Source organism: Tinamus guttatus, unplaced genomic scaffold, assembly GCF_059628265.1.
Source record: "Tinamus guttatus ecotype Peru unplaced genomic scaffold, ASM5962826v1 Tinamus_guttatus_pri_ptg000389l, whole genome shotgun sequence".
NCBI lineage: Eukaryota > Metazoa > Chordata > Aves > Tinamiformes > Tinamidae > Tinamus > Tinamus guttatus.
The window spans coordinates 42049-63864 of NW_028288923.1; the positions used below are offsets into that span (position 1 = coordinate 42049).

General features: G+C 39.6%; 2 protein-coding genes across 2 annotated transcripts; both read right to left on the minus strand.

Annotated features, from left to right (window-relative positions):
- Positions 1-397: 397 nt before the first annotated feature.
- LOC148593457 (fatty acyl-CoA hydrolase precursor, medium chain-like) lies at positions 398-8886 on the minus strand. The gene is made up of 13 exons (XM_088530824.1): positions 8764-8886; positions 7857-8061; positions 6923-7067; positions 6410-6543; positions 5956-6109; positions 4908-5009; positions 3783-3887; positions 3147-3287; positions 2975-3061; positions 1813-1960; positions 1466-1597; positions 1084-1156; positions 398-672 (listed from the first exon to the last, which is right to left on the minus strand). The coding sequence occupies exons 1-13, from the start codon at positions 8834-8836 to the stop codon at positions 498-500; spliced, it is 1674 nt and encodes a 557-aa protein (XP_088386950.1). The 5' UTR covers positions 8837-8886; the 3' UTR covers positions 398-497.
- A 3193-nt stretch (positions 8887-12079) lies between these two features.
- On the minus strand, positions 12080-20330 carry LOC148593458 (fatty acyl-CoA hydrolase precursor, medium chain-like). The gene is made up of 13 exons (XM_088530805.1): positions 20258-20330; positions 19296-19500; positions 18360-18504; positions 17847-17980; positions 17423-17576; positions 16378-16479; positions 15251-15355; positions 14613-14753; positions 14441-14527; positions 13318-13465; positions 12970-13101; positions 12587-12659; positions 12080-12336 (listed from the first exon to the last, which is right to left on the minus strand). The coding sequence occupies exons 1-13, from the start codon at positions 20328-20330 to the stop codon at positions 12162-12164; spliced, it is 1674 nt and encodes a 557-aa protein (XP_088386931.1). The 3' UTR covers positions 12080-12161.
- Positions 20331-21816: the final 1486 nt, after the last annotated feature.

A 21816-nucleotide genomic window follows, 5' to 3' on the forward strand; every position in this document is an offset into this window, starting at 1 on the left:
AAATAAACGGAGCGCAGTTTTCACTTGCTGGGTGTAATTTAACCAAGGGGTGTCAGACAGAAGGGTCAAAGAGCAGCTCTTCCTTGCGTGATGTTGGTTGTATGCAGCTCTCCAAATGGGCCATCGGTTTCAGTAAACAGGAAATGCAACTTCAGGTATTTTGAGACTGCACGTGTGCTAGAACCACCCGAGGAAATATCAAACAACTGTGACCTTCTGTATGTAGACATTTTTACTCCATCGTAAATAGACATTACCAATATAGCACATTTCAGGATTCTGAAGTTTTGAAGTGTTCCCCCACTTCATTACATACTGATTTTTTTTTGTCTCAGGAACATTCCAGATTTCCCGTGATTCTCTCCTACCACTGGGATCATGACACCAAATTACATAATATTCACTTTCCAACTCACTACTAAATTCTGCATTCTGACAGACTGATTTGGTTTGGCTTTGCCTCAAGTTTTAAAAGCAAATCACATCTCCTGACACACTTATAAATCTGTGTGTTCTGTTTTTCTCTCTGTGGTTTGTTTTGTCATCTGTGCCCAAAACTCCATTTTGTGTTCTTTCAATTTCCTCGCTTCCTTTTGCGTTAGGTCTATTTCCAGGTATCTCTCATCCACATCATACTGAGGCCAGTGCTCCAAGCCTTCTCCGTTAGGATTTCTGGAAAGAGCATAATGAAAAGTTAGCTATTAGCCTGTCAGTTGCCCTCTGACTGCTCAGGCTCTGTTTCAGAAAACCAACAGGAGCCCAGATTATGTGATTTTCATAGCTGAATATTTAGATGTTCCTATTAAAATGCTCACTGGTGGAATAGCAAAATTTAATAACTGCCATTAGAGTTTTGGAACTCAAACTCCACTGCAGATGGAGTAATAGAACTTGGATTTTTTTTTCTGTTGTTGGTAGTCAGGTTCATTTCAAAAGTTTTTCTTGGAGTTGTTAGGAATATGAACAATTTTCAATATTTATCTTTTATTCTGCAGAATTTGTGGAACCACCATGTAAGTATGGTTGTCGTGTTTCAGGCAGCACAGGTAAAACTGGAGCTGTAATTAGCACTCTGATTCTCACCCATTTCTAGCAAAGTTAGTCCAGTATCTCATAACCGTTCGGCTAAGCTTATTTTCTTCTTCTGTAGCATTTCCTGAAAAGTAAGAGATGAAATTGCAGCATTAGAAAACAAGTAATAAACCACTTAATTCCAATAAACTATAATCAGTTCTACTTGCTACTCTGAGCTATGGGATGTTGAGACTCTAGGACATAGCTGCAAATGAAGGATTTCATGAAAAGGAACTACTTCTTAAAAAGGGACAATAAAACATGGAAAACTGATATTTTTATTTTTATATTTCTGAAAGGACATTCTATTCCAAAAGCACTCAAGAAAGTAAAAGGACCCCTAATAAAGATGCCTTAAAAAAGAATTCTTTAGCAAGCACAGATACATCACCTGCTAAAAACGGCTTTCCAAAGACAAAGGCGATCTCATCTCCATGGTCTGCTTTTACAAACTCTGGTCTAACACCTATAAAGGAACTGGATCGATGCTGAAATTCATAAAAGTAGACTGGGTGGCCAGCATCTAAAGGAAAATAAAAAGAAGAGTGCTACTACTGCTGCTGCTGAAAAAAAATGCTATTAAAGACAATAAAGTTTCATCACTATTTCATGCAATAACAGTATCACAATAAAAACACATCTGTGCCTTTAATAATTAAGTATGATATGTACTATTTCTACACCCACCCTAGAACAGAATTGTACATTTCCTCAAAGAGATGCTAAATTGAGACTCACCTCTGTGGTATCTGGCTGATTCAATGGATGAAAAAAAAAAGACAGCATCTCTTAGCGCATCTAGAAGCCCATCTCGCACTTCAGTGCGGTCCTCAATATCCCCTATGTATTCCTTGTAGATCACATCTACGGCATCATGAGTAGCATCCTGAAGCGAACAGAAAAGTTAGCTCCTTCAGTCGTGATGGACATAAAAATGAATAGCAGCACTAACACTACCTTCTTTTCAGAGAAAATCCCCAGGTGTGCTCTGGGGTGAAAGCTCAGAGCTCAGAACTGGGAATCACACAATTCCCAGATATTCTCTCAGGGGAGGAGATGGGCAACATTACAAAGAAGCCCCTCCAGCATGTTTAGATAGATACCACTTAGTGATGCTGGTTATTGTAGTCAATACTCCCTTCTGTGGAAATAACCAACATAAAAGAAACCCTAATGGATTCCATAAAATTCCATTATTATTATCATCAATGATCACCGTTTAATCCCTTTTGGAACAAACGTGGACTCTACTGTCCCAAACTTATCTCTGATAGTTGTGGCTCTGAATGATCTGCTCCATGTACAGGCAAGGCAAATACAGCCTATTTTCTGGATTTTTCCATATTCACTAGTTTCAGGATGGCATCCAGGAAGCAGAAAGTTAAGACCTTTTCACGTTACAGGAGCCAAAAATAGAGATACCTAAGCCTAGATTTCTCAGTGCCATTTTCAACATCTCAAGGTATCCTTGCTAATCTCCAGCTGCTGCTTCATAAGGGCCTGTGTGTTCTATAGGTCTTTTGTCCTGCCTGCCAGGACCGTGTAGATGCGCTGGAAAATATCCAGGGATACAGGAAAGGATACAAGGTATCTAAAGTGTCACAAAAGACCTACCTGTAGGTATGAGAATCACTCCTGGATTTCTGCATAGCTCCTTTTATAAAAGATGGAGCATTTAGGAGGGCAATAACTAAATTTAGAGCATATTTTCTGTGTTAATCACTTGCTAGGGACGTAGAAATTAGCACCATGTTGGCTGCTCATTTGAGAATTAAGGCTCCACAGTAGGAAGCTGTCACACACCACAAAGTTTACCTCTAAAATACACCACTCCAGGAGTACAAACAGCACCAGCCCAGTCAAGAAGCAGCACTAGATAATTACTGAAATAATCTCTTACTGTGGAAGACAATTGTAAGATGCTCTGTAAAATGTGACGTGCTTCATCTCTGTCCACACCTTCGGTGATATCAGGAAATTTCATTAACTGCACGACAGTAAAGATATGTATAGAATAGGAAGTCTTATATTAACAATATTACATACAAGTAGAACTACTTTAAGTCTCTTACTTTAGGAAGTATCCATCCAAACTCACAGTTATTTACTCCTATTATATACGGGACTGCATTAATTGCTTTTTCAGATAGCAATTGCTGGGGACTCTTAGGAAAAAATACACCATCCACAGATGCACTGATGAACAAGGGAGTCTGAGAAAGAGAAAAGTTCAATGAATGAATACCATGAAAATTAAAATTATATTTTGAATAGATATGAAATGTAGGTGGTTTTGCTCAGTTTCCTTTTCTTCTTATTTAGTTCAATCCTATTATGGATGTGTGAAGCAATGGGCGAAAAATTTCCATGCCCAGACTGCAAAGGAACTAAGAAGTCAGTACTAGAAATTTTGGGTTGGACCTTATACATATGGTATTAAATATATAGGTTCTCTAGGTGAAATTGTGACATTTCACACACCCTTATTCTTTCCCTGTTACAGCATGACACCAAAACACAAGTAGCTCAAAGCCCATATAGAAAAGGTGGGAAGTAACCTGATCACATTTTTCAGTTGAGGTACGGCATAGCCTCACTGCTGTGAATTCCTGCAAAAGTTCAAGAAGAGGTTACATTCACTTCAAGTTCCCCTGCTGTTACAACAAACAGAGAGCATTTATGATAACTTTGACCAGAATTTCATCTACCATCTTTAGAGTTATTTGTTCCATCTCTTCTTCTGTTTTTTTTCTCAAGCACTGAACCATTGCAGCTGAACTGGATGTCGGGCAACCAGCTACCGCAGCAACTGTCTGCAAGCAATAAAAACAAACAGTACAGTCACTGTTTTCATTGATTTTCACTGATAATCCATACTCTAATAATTGTCCTTATCATTATTACTCTTGCAGGTTTTAATTGCCTCTGACTCTGGGACTCCAGGAAGGAGGTGGGGGTGGTGGGGACACAGGCATCTAAACTTCTCAGCAAGGACTTCTCATCAGAGCCAGACTTGTTCCAACTGCAGAGGCAAGGACAGAGCAGCCTTCATAACCCTTCACACTGTGGGTCGAGCACAAACACCACAACACACTCCTCTAAAATATTCTGATAAAGGACAAGGTGTGTCACCCTTGCAAACTGTATGCTGGCAGAGAAGGCAGGAGAACATATAGGACCTAGTGCCCTGACTCAGAACACAGCCACACAGATGGTAACAGAGAGCACTTTACAGCTTCTTAATGATGCACAGGTATTTTAGGGTGGAAAAATGTAATTTCTCAGTTGTCATTACAGTGACAGAGATCGGTAGAGCATTCCCTTTTTTTTTTAGTATATTCTAGATTAGCAAATCTAGATTCCTGAAAGCTGTTTCTTATAGGTGGAGACAGCAAGGTTGAAATGAGCTCTTCTTTTGTATACTCGATCATGAACTGAATTTGAAGAAAATGGAACATTTGGCTTCTTTGAGTATGACAGAAATCAAACAGGGGGAGGACGAAAAATATTTGCAGCCTGCCATGATGTTTCATCCAAACATTTGTGTTCACCTTTTCCTGAACACCATGGAATGAAGTTCATTGCACTTGGTGCCTTTTCCCTGCCTTCTTTCTCTGCCTGCTTACTCTTTGGCTTTCTCTTAGGCATTGTGGATATCTGGGTATACCAAAAGCAAAAGATCTTTAAACATGTACTTCTTATCTGCACATAGAAATGCTGTCTTTAGTGCCTGTGGCTGTGGTTTCAGAGGAAAATGACCTAGCTTTTCAATAAACAGTACATAACCTGCAAAATGATTTGGAGCGTATGTTAAAATACCACAAAGCACCCACACGTGCTTGCTGCTCAGGATTGTCAGTGAACAAACTCTTGACCGCAGTACCGCTCTCTGAGATGGCCTTGTGGAACAAGCCCCTTGCCAGAGGAGAGAGGACCTGAGAAACAAGAAAGGGCATTTCAAGAATGACAAGCACCGTACAAACATTTCAAGTATGGCAGAACACTAACTTAGAATATCAGAAACTACTTCTTAAGGCATCTTGAAAACAAATGTCACAAGAATAAACGTTCTGTAGACTTGGGTCCTTGATCAGTTATGCAAAGGAATGTGGCAACAACCACACTCAAGAGTTCATGCCTGTCCTTTTCTCTCCCACAGCAGCCTGTTTCCAAGATTTTATGGAACTACACTGTGAGCTAGATAAGGATTGAAAATGACGGCGTCCCAGGTAGTTGCTTATAACTGTACTGCAGCACAGCCACACTATTTGCCAGAGGGCAGGAGGTTAGCAAAGAGGAATTACTGCTAACACACATGGATCACGGAAACACGGTTTCACTGTGCATCTTCTATCAAAGTGTGAGAATTTGAACAGGAGCCTCTTAATCTTAACTGCACCTCAAATGTGCTCAGTACGGACTACAAATTTTACATCAACACTGGGTCTCAAAATGCACATCTGGTTCACACATTATCACAATTATTCAATTTGAGTAACTGCATGAGTGACTGTCAACATGAAGGAAATGGGCAAGAGGGCATCCTCTAAAAGCACTTTTCTCACAAGGATGAATTTTGGTTTTACAGTTCTTGGAGAAAAAAAAAACAGCCTCAAAACCCCACAGAATTCAGACTAGTAGATGAGAAACAACACTTTGGATCTGAACAAGAAGATTTGGGTATAGAGCATTTTGATCAGCCAGAAGGTGCTTTTATGTCACATTGTCTAAAAGGCTGAAGTGGTCTCTAAGACAGTACAATACAAATCTATTGCAAAACCATCACTTCTCTCCTCCTGACTTTTCTTGCAGATACTAAAAATGAGCATGAATGGTATTTTTTTTTAGAGTTATTAAAACTAATGGTTTCTATGAACTTACAAGAGCAGAAACACTGACTCCTCCTGCAGATTCTCCAGCAATAGTGACGGATGCTGGATTTCCTCCAAATTTGATGATATTTTCCTGAATCCATCGAAGAGCTGCTACTTGATCCAAATAACCCCAGTTCCCCTGGGCATGCTCATCACCAGTGCTAGAGAGGAAAAACAAAAACAAAAAACAAAACAAAAAAAAAACAAAAAAAACGTAGGGGAGCATTTATTTAAATGCTTGATGAAGGAAAAAGTAGAGATAAATACAATCTGTGGTAAAAGAAATGAGCTGCGAAAGAACCTCTCTAACACAACTGAACAAGAAGTGGCTCAGGAAAGGCTAAGTTCAGCTATCAAATAAGTACAGATTCTGAATTTGTGTTGTTCTGAAATACTGTCCAGGTAATGAAAAAATGTTAAGTTTTTAATCACTTAGGAAAAATTAGGATAGAACCACTCACCTAAAATATCCAAGAATACCTAATCTGTACTGAATCGTTACAACTACCACATTGTCAAAGGCTGCTAATGCTGAACCATCATATGATGAAGCTGCTCCAAAAACAAATCCACCTCCATGGATCCATACAAAGACCTGGAAAGGAAAAATATGCATAAACAAACTAACAACCAAGTACAGATGAGAGGTCCTTGTTCAACAAACTAAATATAAAACAAAATAGAATATTTTATGCCGTTTCACTCACAACTCACAATGCAATCAGACTGCATTTCACAAAGAGTAGATTTCTTTTAAATATGAGATCTGCAGACTTACAAAATGGTACTCATTTTATTAAACGTTTGAATTAAGTCTACCGACTTTTCAGAGGAAGTCAAGCATTTGACTACCTCTAAATCAAACAAAGTTATATTAATCTTGAGGAAACGTTTAGAAGTTTAAAGCCTAACTTGTTCCATGAGGGCACAAAAGCAATCAAGGTTTTTCGAGATTTTATAGAGATTTTGCTTACCGGCAGCTTCTCCTGTTCTCCAGCACCACTGGGTGAATACACATTTAGGTATAAGCAGTCTTCAGACATTTCAAGACGAATTTTTTCTTTTCGATTAGTAATAGAGTCTGAAAAAAATTGTCCTTGTTCTTTATCCTGTAGACACCTGAATAAGTGAAAAATAACAAGCAATAAATATTAAACTTCCAACTGTCTTCCTATGAAGTACTGTCGAGGAATCAACGCCTAGAACATTCCCTGTTTTTCTGTTGGCAACATAAAAACTATATGTATTTTTCTTCATTCTTAATGCATTTTCTTCCTTTTACTGCCAGTCAGACAAGTCATTAACAGGCTCTGTAAAATACAGTCATAGTGAAGAGTAGAACAGTGACATCAAGTTGTAACTTAGCATGAATCAACTTATTGCAGAAATCTACCTGCAAGTGGATATGACCATGAGGAAATTCACTGAAAAACTAAATGAATGATTTGGCATCTTATATAGTTTTTTTTTTTTTAATTCTACATGCAGGTTTTAGGCTAATGAAGGGCATCCACTGCAATGAGGTGAATGGATGTCACTGGATAGTTCATTCTTCCAACTTTACTCCAACATTTCACAGCTCATTTTTGTTTTTGCTCTGAATTTACAAGGTTCATAAAAATCACTAAGTAATGGATGAATGTCCCCAAAGCACAACATTATCCACCAAGTGCTTGTCCTTAATAGTTTATTGCTGAAACCCATTAGATAGCACTTTGTTTTTTTTTTAAAGAGCATCTTATAAAGATATCTTTAAAAATGCATTCATTGTAAAGCAATTGCAAGTAGCATTGAGACGGCATCATAAAATTTCTCAGTGTCCCTTTCCATTCCCCTGTATATCAGGGCCCTGGAGCAGCATGTAACATAAAGTCATCATAAAGATCAGTAGTTTTGTCGTTATCTTACACTGGTGGGTAGGAAGTGGCATTTCTGACACCTTCCCACGGCTCAGGCGCCTGGGGTTCGGAAAACCTCAGTGGTCCAACCGGAGGCTTAGCAAAGGGAAGTCCCAAAAAGACATCGACACTCCTCTGGGCTGCATTTACTCTGACTCGGTTCCCTCGGATTCTCCCATATTTCGTCACCACTTCTGGTTGCTCTGTGTTTTGACCTATGTGCACAAAATCAGGACTGATTTTGTAAGCATTTACAAGCAATTGACACATTTCTAAGAGCTTTAGCTACTTAAAAATGCACATTTTGTTTGCTTAAAAAATTCATTTTCATACATAAGGCTTCAGAAAGTACATGAACCAGAACGACCAACATTTCAGCCTTCATTCTGATTGTTTTTGTATGTAAAACCTCTCACATGTATATCATCCATTTTATCTTAATAGCCACATGCACAGATAACTACATATAGCTCTTAATCCTTTGGACCTAAGTTATTACTTAGACTTCTCTAGATTGCTCTAAGAAAAGACATCTTTCTTTCTTAAGAAAAAGACCCTTGAATACACAGAATACACTTGGGAATCTTGATAGTAGAGCTAATAAATAATCCCAATATTCCTGAAAACAGCACAGCATACCTTTTTTCTTTCTTTCATGTTTTCACATTTAGGTAAGATGGGTTTCAAAATCAGCATGAAAGTTCTCACCACCAAATTAAAACTGTGACGTGTTGGTCTTTGACTCAGCAGACTGGATTTGGAGATAGGGATTTGATTTCACTATTTGTGAAAAAGGCAAGTAAGGCAAATGTCTGAAAATAGGTCACCAAAAACACTGGAATTCCCTAGAGAGAGCAGCTTGTGCACGTCCTATCTCCTTACACAAGGCAACAGTGAAAAACATTTTTGAAGCTTACCAGTAACGACAAGAGCTGTGACGCCGGCGGTGACGATCAAGCACAGCAGCAGGCTTTTCTTCCCAAATGCCATTTTGCAGGCTAGTCACACATTTACCTCCTCGCTTTGTTGCCTTATATACTCCGCGAAGTATAAATGTCATGCAAAGCAAACACGGATTGGGAAAAGCGACAGGCAGGCTGGGAAGCAGCAGTAGCTGCGAGCGGCGGAACAAGTGTCCAGGACTGCAAGCCACTCCTCCCGGGAAGCGCAAGGCAGCTCCGCCGCGGGCGACAGCCCAAACCTCCTGCCCTGCAGCGCGGCCCCGACACCGACACCGGCGCTGGCCGTCCCCAGCTCCTCCGGCATCTTGCACGAGCTCCGGCAGCAGGTGCTTTCTTTCAAATGCTCTGAACAGAGTTTGTTTATCCACACAGAGATGGATTCCTAGCCTTACATTGCAAGAATTTTTGCTTTACACACCAGTGATCGAAGGAGATGGCAAGAAGGAACACCCTGCGTAGAATGAAACAAGCCCCATCATTTAATAGCAGATTTTAATGAAATGACAGTGCAAATAGTTGAGTTTCAGGACCCGACTCAATGTTCCCATGTCCCCGTATTAGGGAACTACATAGATTTAAATCACTGTAGCAGTGGAAAGCTAGCATTGAAGTGCAGCTGATTTAAAAAGGAATCTATCCATCTTTTAAGCAAGTCATGAACCACTAAGTAAGACTTGAAACAGGTCAGCTTACCCAAAGAATCCAAGTAGTCCAAGTCTGTACTGAATTACTACTAACACAACGTTATCATAGGCTGCAAGTGCCAAACCATCATAACTAGAGGCCCCACCAAACGTAAAATTGCCACCATGGATCCATACCATTATCTTGAAGAAAAGAAAGTGAGATTTATTTTTATACATATATCTCTTGGCAGATTTCATGTGAAAAGGACAGACAACCACAGAGAATTAGGAATTCCGAATCACTGAAATTCTGGAGAGCTGAATTTTAACCCAGTGGACTTTGAATTTCACATAACAATATTGTTTTTGGTACTGCAGCATCATATTTTTCAGAGGGAGCTCTTTTTTATTTCCTTTTGTTTTTTTTTGGATAATGACTGTTTATCTATATGCATTGACAATGGAATTATAGGATTTGCCCTATTAACAGTATCTATAACCCGTTCATTGCTCCTGAGGACTCAGCACAAAATGGATGAAAATACCAACAATGGGTACACAAATGATTTAGCAATCATGAGGATGTTGCTTGCCAAGGAGAGCTTTCAAAGTACAAATCCAGTGTTATCTCTATAGCCTGCTTCTATTGGCCTTGTATGCTCAGTTGAACTTGGTTCATGTTGAGCTTCATCAAAGTTCACGGGATTATCACCATGTAATAGACAAATAAAATATTAATCGTTCTGGTAATAACATAACTGAAAATTATATACCTAAAACAAGAGCTACCATGATAATGTGAGTGAAATGACCATCCTAACAACTCTAAATGTGAGCTATGAGGACACTGTGTATTCTCAAAGATTAATGGGAAGGAATCCTTCAAATCCTTCACCAGTGCCTCACCCCTGCCAGGGGTCTTTCAGGTGCTGGGACAAGACAGCAGTTTTAACATGCATCAAAGATAGAAGCTTATGCAATATTCCGAGGATAACTTCAGGACATCTTGAAGGAGACATGGGCTGAAAACATGTTGAAGAGTTATGGTAACAGAAACATTGAGGAGCTTCATTCTCGGCCTTTGCTTCATGTGCTCAGTTCAGGTATTTTCCTAAAGCTGAACTGGTCACTCAACTCTGGTATCTAGCTGTTTCAAAGGATGGAAAAGCAAATACTGCATCTCCTCATGCCTCGAGAAAAAACATCTCACATTTCCGCAGGGTTCTGTGAGTTTTTTACATACTCATCATATACTGGACAAGCAAGCTCTGGAGAAACGTGCAGAAAAAGACCTATTTTTTTTAAAGCAAAGCAAAACTGGAATCACTGAAAAACAGTAAGCATGGACTTAGCATGAAATAGCTCATCAGTGTGTAAAGCAAAGTCATGCTTAGAGCTGTGTGAGAGCACCCTTAAAAACGTGTAATTCATAAAACACAAGAGATGGTAAATGCCTTCAGCTGAGTTTTCCCATGTTGCAAATGAGTGGGAGACTACTATGTAAGCTGCTGTATCATTGCTAGCGAGACTATGTACCTTGTGTAGCTAATAAAGGGTCAAGAAGATAAACCATTTTATGTTAGCGGGAGAGCAGAGAGGGCAAAAACCTGATAAAATTAGGGGGATGGAAGAATGAGAATGTTACGTTACGAGAACGTGACAATGTTACGTTTCTTAAGTAGATTAGGCTGCAGCTTTTGGAGATGCTGGATATGATCATATTTTAAATGCAGTTGAAATTACAAACAAGTCCCTCTTCTGCCCAAATACAGCTCAGCAGAATGCAGACTGACTCGACAAAAGACCAAAGATCCACACAAAATACAGGGATTAACCACTAAATCTGACTTTGTCACAATGTGTAGGCCAAAACACTCCAGGCTGGGAACTGGCTACCACTACAGAAGCCCTGTTTGACCCCATAATTCTTTACGTGCCCGTGCAACACTTTTCACATCAGCTTCCCTCCCATGCCCAGCCCAGGGACACCGCCACGGAGCAAACAGTGACTGGTGAACAACCCCGTGCTTTCCCCTCCGCTCACTCTGGGTGTGCGGCTGCCTTCTCAGCAGAGCTTCCTTCCCTGCCCCGTGAATCATGGATTCTTTGCCAGGAAGGACAGAAGAACACAAAATCACGCCACAGAACAGGCCGTGAAAGCTTCAGAACCTCCAGACTCACGTCTTGCCACAGAAAGTAGGAAAACTTAGATCTGAAACCTTTAGGGTGAAGAAATAAACGGAGCGCAGTTTTCACTTGCTGGGTGTAATTTAACCAAGGGGTGTCAGACGGAAGGGTCAAAGAGCAGCTCTTCCTTGCGTGATGTTGGTTGTATGCAGCTCTCCAAATGGGCCATCGGTTTCAGTAAACAGGAAATGCAACTTCAGGTATTTTGAGACTGCACGTGTGCTAGAACCACCCGAGGAAATATCAAACAACTGTGACCTTCTGTATGTAGACATTTTTACTCCATCGTAAATAGACATTACCAATATAGCACATTTCAGGATTCTGAAGTTTTGAAGTGTTCCCCCACTTCATTACATACTGATTTTTTTGTCTCAGGAACATTCCAGATTTCCCGTGATTCTCTCCTACCATTCTGATCATGACACCAAATTACGTAATATTCACTTTCCAACTCACTACTAAATTCTGCATTCTGACAGACTGATTGGGTTTGGCTTTGCCTCAAGTTTTAAAAGCAAATCACATCTCCTGACACACTTATAAATCTGTGTGTTCTGTTTTTCTTTCTGTGGTTTGTTTTGTCATCTGTGCCCAAAACTCCATTTTGTGTTCTTTCAATTTCCTCGCTTCCTTTTGCGTTAGGTCTATTTCCAGGTATCTCTCATCCACATCATACTGAGGCCAGTGCTCCAAGCCTTCTCCATTAGGATTTCTGGAAAGAGCATAATGAAAAGTTAGCTATTAGCCTGTCAGTTGTCCTCTGACTGCTCAGGCTCTGTTTCAGAAAACACTGACTTGTTGGTAGTCAGGTTCATTTCAAAAGTTTTTCTTGGAGTGCTTAGGAATATGAACAATTTTCAATATTTATCTGCAGAATTTGTGGAACCACCATGTAAGTATGGTTGTTGTGTTTCAGACAGCACAGGTAAAACTGGAGCTGTCATTAGCACTGTGATTCTCACCCATTTCTAGCAAAGTTAGTCCAGTATCTCATAACCGTTCGGCTAAGCTTATTTTCTTCTTCTGTAGCATTTCCTGAAAAGTAAGAGATGAAATTGCAGCATTAGAAAACAAGTAATAAAGCACTTAATTCCAATAAACTATAATCAGTTCTACTTGCTACTCTGAGCTATGGGATGTTGAGACTCTAGGACATAGCTGCAAATGAAGGATTTCATGAAAAGGAACTACTTCTTAAGAAGGGACAATAAAACATGAAAGACTGATATTTTTATTTTTATATTTCTGAAAGGAAATTCTATTCCAAAAACACTCAAGAAAGTAGAAGGGCCCCTAATAAAGATGCCTTAAAAAAAGAATTCTTTAGCAAGCACAGATACATCACCTGCTAAAAACGGCTTTCCAAAGACAAAGGCGATCTCATCTCCATGGTCTGCTTTTACAAACTCCGGTCTAACACCTATAAAGGAACTGGATCGATGCTGAAATTCATAAAAGTAGACTGGGTGTCCAGCATCTAAAGGAAAATAAAAAGAAGAGTGCTGCTACTGCTGCTGCTGAAAAATATCTGCTATTAAAGATAATAAAGTTTCATCACTATTTCATGCAATAACAGTAGCACAATAAAAACACATCTGTGCCTTTGATAATTAAGTATGATATGTACTATTTCCACACCCACCCTAGAACAGAATTGTACATTTCCTCAAAGAGATGCTAAATTGAGACTCACCTCTGTGGTATCTGGCTGATTCAATGGATGAAAAAAAAAAGACAGCATCTCTTAGCGCATCTAGAAGCCCATCTCGCACTTCAGTGCGGTCCTCAATATCCCCTATGTATTCCTTGTAGATCACATCTACGGCATCATGAGTAGCATCCTAAGGTGAACAGAAAATAGTACCATTAGCACTGCCCTCTTTTCAGAGGAAATCCCCAGTTGTGCTGTGGGGAAAAAGCTCAGAGCTCAGAACTGGGAATCACACAATTCCCAGATATTCTCTCAGGGGAAGAGATGGGCAACATTACAAAGAAGCCCCTCCAGCATGTTTAGACAGATACCACTCACTGATGCTAGTTAGGTTAGTCAGTACTCCCTTCTGTGGAAATAACCAACATAAAAGAAACCCTAATGGATTCCATAAAATTCCATTATTATTATCGATGACCACCGTTTAATCCCTTTTGGAACAAACGTGGACTCTACTGTCCCAAGTTTATCTCTGATAGTTGTGGCTCTGAATGATCTGCTCCATGTACAGGCAAGGCAAATACAGCCTATTATCTGGATTTTTCCATATTCACTAGTTTCAGGATGGCATCCAGAAAGCAGAAAGCTAAGACCTTTTCACGTTACAGGAGCCAAAAATAGAGATGCCTAAGCCTAGATTTCTCAGTGCCATTTTCAACATCTCAAGGTATCCTTGCTAATCTCCAGCTGCTGCTTCATAAGGGCCTCTGTGTTCTGTAGGTCTTGTGTCCTGCCTGCCAGGACCGTGTAGATGCACTGGAAAATATCCAGGGATATTGGAAAGGATACAAGGTATCTAAAGGGCCATAAAAGACCTACCTGTGGGTATGAGAATCACTCCTGGATTTCTGCATAACTCCTTTTATAAAAGATGGAGCATTTAGGAGGGCAATGGCTAAATTTAGAGCATATTTTCTGTGTTAATCACTTGCTAGGGACGTAGAAATAAGCACCATGTTGGCTGCTCATTTGAGAATTAAGGCTCCACAGTAGGAAGCTGTCACACACCACAAAGTTTACCTCTAAAATACACCACTCCAGGAGTACAAAGAGCACCAACCCAGTCAAGAAGCAGCACTAGATAATTATTGAAATAATCTCTTACTGTGGAAGACAATTGTAAGATGCTCTGTAAAATGTGACGTGCTTCATCTCTGTCCACACCTTCGGTAATACCAGGAAATTTCATTAACTGCACGACAGTAAAGATATGTATAGAATAGGAAGTCTTATATTAACAATATTACATACAAGTAGAACTACTTTAAGTCTCTTACTTTAGGAATGATCCATCCAAACTCACAGTTATTTACTCCTATTATATATGGGACTGCATTAATTGCTTTTTCAGATAGCAATTGCTGGGGACTCTTAGGAAAAAATACACCATCCACTGATGCACTGATAACCAAGGGAGTCTGAGAAAGAAAGAAAAGTTCAATGAATGAATACCATGAAAATTAAAATTATATTTTGAATAGACATGAAATGTAGGTGGTTTTGCTCAGTTTCCTTTTCTTCTTATTTAGTTCAATCCTATTATGGATGTGTGAAGCAATGGGCGAAAAATTTCCGTGCCCAGACTGCAAAGGAACTAAGAAGTCAGTACTAGAAATTTTGGGTTGGACCTTATACATATGGTATTAAATATATAGGTTCTCTAGGTGAAATTGTGACATTTCACACACCCTTATTCTTTCCCTGTTACAGCATGACACCAAAACACAAGTAGCTCAAAGCCCATATAGAAAAGGTGGGAAGTAACCTGATCACATTTTTCAGTTGAGGTACGGCATAGCCTCACTGCTGTGAATTCCTGCAAAAGTTCAAGAAGAGGTTACATTCACTTCAAGTTCCCCTGCTGTTACAACAAACAGAGAGCATTTATGATAACTTTGACCAGAATTTCATCTACCATCTTTAGAGTTATTTGTTCCATCTCTTCTTCTGTTTTTTTTCTCAAGCACTGAACCATTGCAGCTGAACTGGATGTCGGGCAACCAGCTACTGCAGCAACTGTCTGCAAGCAATAAAAACAAACAGTACGGTCATTTTTTCACTTATTTTCACTGATTATCCATACTCTAATAATTGTCCTTATCATTATCCCTCTTGCAGAAGGCTTCAATTGTCACTGACTCTGGACTCCAGGAAGGAGGTGGGGGTGGTGGGGACACAGGCATCTAAACTTCTCAGCAAGGACTTCTCATCAGAGCCAGACTTGTTCCAACTGCAGAGGCAAGGACAGAGCAGCCTCCATAACCCTTCACACTGTGGGTCGAGCACAAACACCACAACACACTCCTCTAAAATATTCTGATAAAGGACAAGGTGTGTCACCCTTGCAAACTGTATGCTGGCAGAGAAGGCAGGAGAACATATAGGACTTAGTGCCCTGACTCAGAACACAGCCACACAGATGGTAACAGAGAGCACTTTACAGCTTCTTAATGATGCACAGGTATTTTAGGGTGGAAAAATGTAATTTCTCAGTTGTCATTACAGTGACAGAGATCGGTAGAGCATTCCCTTTTTTTTTTTTAGTATATTCTAGATTAGCAAATCTAGATGCCTGAAAGCTGTTTCTTATAGGTTGAGACAGCAAGGTTGAAATGAGCTCTTCTTTTGTATACTCATCCATACACTGAATTTGAAGAAAATGGAACATTTGGCTTCTTTGAGTATGACAGAAATCAAACAGGGGAGGATGAAAAATATTTGCAGCCTGCCGCGATGTTTCACCCAAACATTTGTGTTCACCTTTTCCTGAACACCATGGAATGAAGTTCATTGCACTTGGTGCCTTTTCCCTGCCTTCTTTCTCTACTTGCTTACTCTTTGGCTTTCTCTTAGGCATTGTTGATATCTGGGTATACCAAAAGCAAAAGATCTTTAAACATGTACTTCTTATCTGCACATAGAAATGCTGTCTTTAGTGCCTGTGGCTGTGGTTTCAGAGGAAAATGACCTAGCTTTTCAATAAACAGTACATAACCTGCAAAATGATTTGGAGCGTATGTTAAAATAACACAAAGCACCCACACGTGCTTGCTGCTCAGGATTGTCAGTGAACAAACTCCTGATCGTGGCACCGCTCTCTGAGATGGCCTTGTGGAACAAGCCCCTTGCCAGAGGAGAGAGGACCTGAGAAACAAGAAAGGGCATTTCAAGAATGACAAGCACCGTACAAACATTTCAAGTATGGCAGAACACTAACTTAGAATATCAGAAACTACTTCTTAAGGCATCTTGAAAACAAATGTCATGAGAATAAACGTTCTGTAGACTTGGGTCCTTGATCAGTTATGCAAAGAATGTGGCAACAACCACATTCAAGAGTTCATGCCTGTCCTTTTCTCTCCCACAGCAGCCTGTTTCCAAGATTTTATGGAACTACACTGTGAGCTAGATAAGGATTGAAAATGACGGCGTCCCAGGTAGTTGCTTATAACTGTACTGCAGCACAGCCACACTATTTGCCAGAGGGCAGGAGGTTAGCAAAGAGGAATTACTGCTAACACACATGGATCACTGAAACACGGTTTCACTGTGCATCTTCTATCAAAGTGTGAGAATTTGAACAGGAGCCTCTTAATCTTAACTGCACCTCAAATGTGCTCAGTACGGACTACAAATTTTACATCAACACTGGGTCTCAAAATGCACATCTGGTTCAGACATTATCACAATTGTTCAATTTGAGTAACCGCATGAGTGACTGTCAACATGCAGGAAATGGGCAAGAGGGCATCCTCTAAAAGCACTTTTCTCACAAGGATAAATTTGGTTTTACAGTTCTTGGAAAAAAAAAAAAGCCTCAAAACCCCACAGAATTCAGACTAGTAGATGAGAAACAACACTTTGGATCTGAACAAGAAGATTTGGGTATAGAGCATTTTGATCAGCCAGAAGGTGCTTTTATGTCACATTGTCTAAAAGGCTGAAGTGGTCTCTAAGACAGTACAATACAAATCTATTGCAAAACCATCACTTCTCTCCTCCTGACTTTTCTTTCAGATACTAAAAATGAGCATGAATGGTATTTTTTTTTTAGAGTGATTAAAACTAATGGTTTCTGTGAACTTACAAGAGCAGAAACACTGATCCCTCCTGCAGATTCTCCAGCAATAGTGACGGATGCTGGATTTCCTCCAAATTTGATGATATTTTCCTGAATCCATCGAAGAGCTGCTACTTGATCCAAATAACCCCAGTTCCCCTGGGCATGCTCATCACCAGTGCTGGAGGAAAAAAAAAAAAGGGAGGGGAGCATTTATTTAAATGCTTGATGAAAGAAAAAGTAGAGAAAAATACAATCTGTGGTAAAAGAAATGAGCTGCCAAAGAACCTCTCTACACAAGTCAAGAAGAAGTGGCTCAGGAAGGGCTGAGATAAGTCCAGCTATCAAACAAGTACGGATTCTGAATTTGTGTTTTTCTGAAATACTGTCTAGGTAATTAAAAATGTTAAGTTTTTAATCACTTAGGAAAAATTAGGATAGAACCACTTACCTAAAATATCCAAGAATACCTAATCTGTACTGAATCGTTACAACTACCACATTGTCAAAGGCTGCTAATGCTGAACCATCATATGACGAAGCTGCTCCAAAAACGAATCCACCTCCATGGATCCATACAAAGACCTGGAAAGGAATAATATGCATAAACAAACTAACAAGCAAGTACAGATGAGAGGTCCTTGTTCAACAAACTAAATATAAAACAAAAAAGAATATTTTATGCCATCTCACTCACAACTCACAATGCAATCAGACGGCATTTCGCAAAGAGTAGATTTCTTTTGAATATGAGATCTGCAGACTTACAAAATGGTACTTGTTTTATTAAACGTTTGAATCATGTCTACTGACTTTTCAGAGGAAGTCAAGCATTTGATTTCCTCCAAATCAAACAAAGTTATATTAATCTTGGGGAAACGTTTAGAAGTTTAAAGCCTAACTTGTTCCATGAGGGCACAAAAGCAATCAAGGTTTTTCGAGATTTTATAGAGATTTTGCTTACCGGCAGCTTCTCCTGTTCTCCAGCACCACTGGGTGAATACACATTTAGGTACAAGCAGTCTTCAGACATTTCAAGAGGAATTTTTTCTTTCCGATTAGTAATAGAGTCTGAAAAAAATTGTCCTTGTTCCTTATCCTGTAGACACCTGAGTAAGTAAAAAATAACAACCAATAAAAAACTTCCAACTGTCTTCCTATGAAGTACTGTCAAGGAATCAATGCCTAGAACATTCCCTGTTTTTCTGTTGGCAACATAAAAACTATATATATTTTTCTTCATTCTTAATGCATTTTCTTCCTTTTACTGCCAGTCAGACAGGTCATTAACAGGCTCTTCACAGTCATAGTGAAGAGTAGAACAGTGACATCAAGTTGTAACTTAGCATGAATCAACTTATTGCAGAAATCTACCTGCAAGTGGATACGACCATGAGGAAATTCACTGAAAAACTAAATGAATGATTTGGCATCTTATATAGTTTTTTTTTTTTTTTTTTTTTTTTATTCTACATGTAGGTTTTAGGCTAATGAAGGGCATCCACTGCAATAAGATGGATGAATGTCACTGGACAGTTCATTCTTCCAACTTTACTCCAACATTTCGCAGCTCCTTTTTGTTTTGGCTCTGAATTTACAGGGTTCATAAAAATCACTAAGTAATGGATGAATGTCCCCAAAGCACAACATTATTCACCAAGTGCTTGTCCTTAATAGTTTATTGCTGAAAACAATTAGATAGCACTTGGTTTTTTCTTTTAAAGAGCATCTTATAAAGATATCTTTAAAAATGCATTCATTGTAAAGCAATTGTAAGTAGCATTGAGACGGCATCATAAAATTTCTCAGTGTCCCTTTCCATTCCCCTGTATATCAGGGCCCTGGAGCAGCATGTAACATAAAGTCATCATAAAGATCAGTAGTTTTGTCGTTATCTTACACTGGTGGGTAGGAAGTGGCATTTCTGACACCTTCCCACGGCTCAGGCGCCTGGGGTTCGGAAAACCTCAGTGGTCCAACCGGAGGCTTAGCAAAGGGAAGTCCCAAAAAGACATCGACACTCCTCTGGGCTGCATTTACTCTGACTCGGTTCCCTCGGATTCTCCCATATTTCGTCACCACTTCTGGTTGCTCTGTGTTTTGACCTACGTGCACAAAATCAGGACTGATTTTGTAAGCATTGACAAGCAACTGACACATTTCTAAGAGCTTTAGCTACTTAAAAATGCACATTTTGTTTGCTTAAAAAACTCATTTTCATACATAAGGCTTCAACAAATACATGAATCAGAACAACCAACATTTCAGCCTTCATTCTGATTGTTTTTGTACGTAAAACCTCTCACATGTATATCATCCATTTTATCTTAATAGCCACACACATAGATAACTACATATAGCTCTTAATCCTCTGGACCTAAGTTATTACTTAGACTTCTCTAGATTGCTCTAAGAAAAGACATTCCTCTTTCTTAAGAAAAAGACCCTTGAATACACAGAATTCATTGGGAATCTTGATAGCACAGCTAATAAATAATCCCAATATTCCTGAAAACACAGCATACCTCTTTTCTTTCTTTCATGTTTTCACATTTAGGTAAGATGGGTTTCAAAATCAGCACGAAAGTTCTCACCACCAAATTAAAACTGTGACGTGTTGGTCTTTGACTCAGCAGACTGGATTTGGAGGTAGGGATTTGATTTCACTATTTGTGAAATAGGCAAGTAAGGCAAATGTCTGAAAATAGGTCACCAAAAAGGCTACCTGCTCTCCAACACACCTGTACAGCAATATCAAGTACCCTGGTCCTCCAAAAACACTGGAATTCCCTAGAGAGAGCAGCTTGTGCACGTCCTATCTCCTTACACAAGGCAACAGTGAAAAACATTTTTGAAGCTTACCAGTAACGACAAGAGCTGTGACGCCGGCGGTGACGATCAAGCACAGCAGCAGGCTTTTCTTCCCAAATGCCATTTTGCAGGCTAGTCACACATTTACCTCCTCGCTTTGTTGCCTTATATACTCCGCGAAGTATAAATGTCATGCAAAGCAAACACGGATTGGGAAAAGCGACAGGCAGGCTGGGAAGCAGCAGTAGCTGCGAGCGGCGGAACAAGTGTCCAGGACTGCAAGCCACTCCTCCCGGGAAGCGCAAGGCAGCTCCGCCGCGGGCGACAGCCCAAACCTCCTGCCCTGCAGCGCGGCCCCGACACCGACACCGGCGCTGGCCGTCCCCAGCTCCTCCGGCATCTTGCACGAGCTCCGGCCGCAGCTGCTTTCTTTCAAATGCTCTGAACAGAGTTTGTTTATCCACACAGAGATGGATTCCTAGCCTTACATTGCAAGAATTTTTGCTTTACACACCAGTGATCGAAGGAGATGGCAAGAAGGAACACCCTGCGTAGAATGAAACAAGTCCCATCATTTAATAGCAGATTTTAATGAAATGACAGTGCAAATAGTTGAGTTTCAGGACCCGACTCAATGTTCCCATGTCCCCGTATTAGGGAACTACATAGATTTAAATCACTGTAGCAGTGGAAAGCTAGCATTGAAGTGCAGCTGATTTAAAAAGGAATCTATCCATCTTTTAAGCAAGTCATGAACCACTAAGTAAGACTTGAAACAGGTCAGCTTACCCAAAGAATCCAAGTAGTCCAAGTCTGTACTGAATTACTACTAACACAACGTTATCATAGGCTGCAAGTGCCAAACCATCATAACTAGAGGCCCCACCAAACGTAAAATTGCCACCATGGATCCATACCATTATCTTGAAGAAAAGAAAGTGAGATTTATTTTTATACATATATCTCTTGGCAGATTTCATGTGAAAAGGACAGACAACCACAGAGAATTAGGAATTCCGAATCACTGAAATTCTGGAGAGCTGAATTTTAACCCAGTGGACTTTGAATTTCACATAACAATATTGTTTTTGGTACTGCAGCATCATATTTTTCAGAGGGAGCTCTTTTTTATTTGCCTTTTGTTTTTTTTGGATAATGACTGTTTATCTATATGCATTGACAATGCAATTATAGGATTTGCCCTATTAACAGTATCTATTACCTGTTCATTGCTCCTGAGGACTCAGCACAAAATGGACGAAAATACCAACAATGGGTACACAAATGATTTAGCAATCATGAGGATATTGCTTGCCAAGAAGAGCTTTCAAAGTACAAATCCAGTGTTATCTCTATAGCCTGCTTCTATTGGCCTTGTATGCTCAGTTGAACTTGGTTCATGTTGAGCTTCATCAAAGTTCACGGGATTATCAGCATCTAGTAGACAAATAAAATATTAATCTTTCTGGTAATAACATAACTGAAAATTATATACTTAAAACAAGAGCTACCATGATAATGTGAGTGAAATGACCATCCTAACAACTCTAAATGTGAGCTATGAGGACATTGTGTATTCTCAAAGATTAATGGGAAGGAATCCTTCAAAT

What these genes read in the sequence shown, in the direction of transcription:
- LOC148593458 (XM_088530805.1), bottom strand. Translation starts at nt 20,330, where the DNA reads ATGGCATTTGGGAAGAAAAGCCTGCTGCTGTGCTTGATCGTCACCGCC. An exon ending in GGTATTCTTGGATATTTTAG is followed by an intron (nt 17,577 to 17,846) that starts GTAAGTGGTTCT and finishes TTTTTCCTCCAG; the next exon opens with CACTGGTGATGAGCATGCCC. An exon ending in ATCCTGAGCAGCAAGCACGT is followed by an intron (nt 15,356 to 16,377) that starts GTGGGTGCTTTG and finishes TATTGCTTGCAG; the next exon opens with ACAGTTGCTGCAGTAGCTGG.
- LOC148593457 (XM_088530824.1), bottom strand. Translation starts at nt 8,836, where the DNA reads ATGGCATTTGGGAAGAAAAGCCTGCTGCTGTGCTTGATCGTCACCGCC. An exon ending in CACAGCTCTTGTCGTTACTG is followed by an intron (nt 8,062 to 8,763) that starts GTAAGCTTCAAA and finishes TTGTGCACATAG; the next exon opens with GTCAAAACACAGAGCAACCA. An exon ending in GAGAACAGGAGAAGCTGCCG is followed by an intron (nt 6,544 to 6,922) that starts GTAAGCAAAATC and finishes TTTCCTTTCCAG; the next exon opens with GTCTTTGTATGGATCCATGG.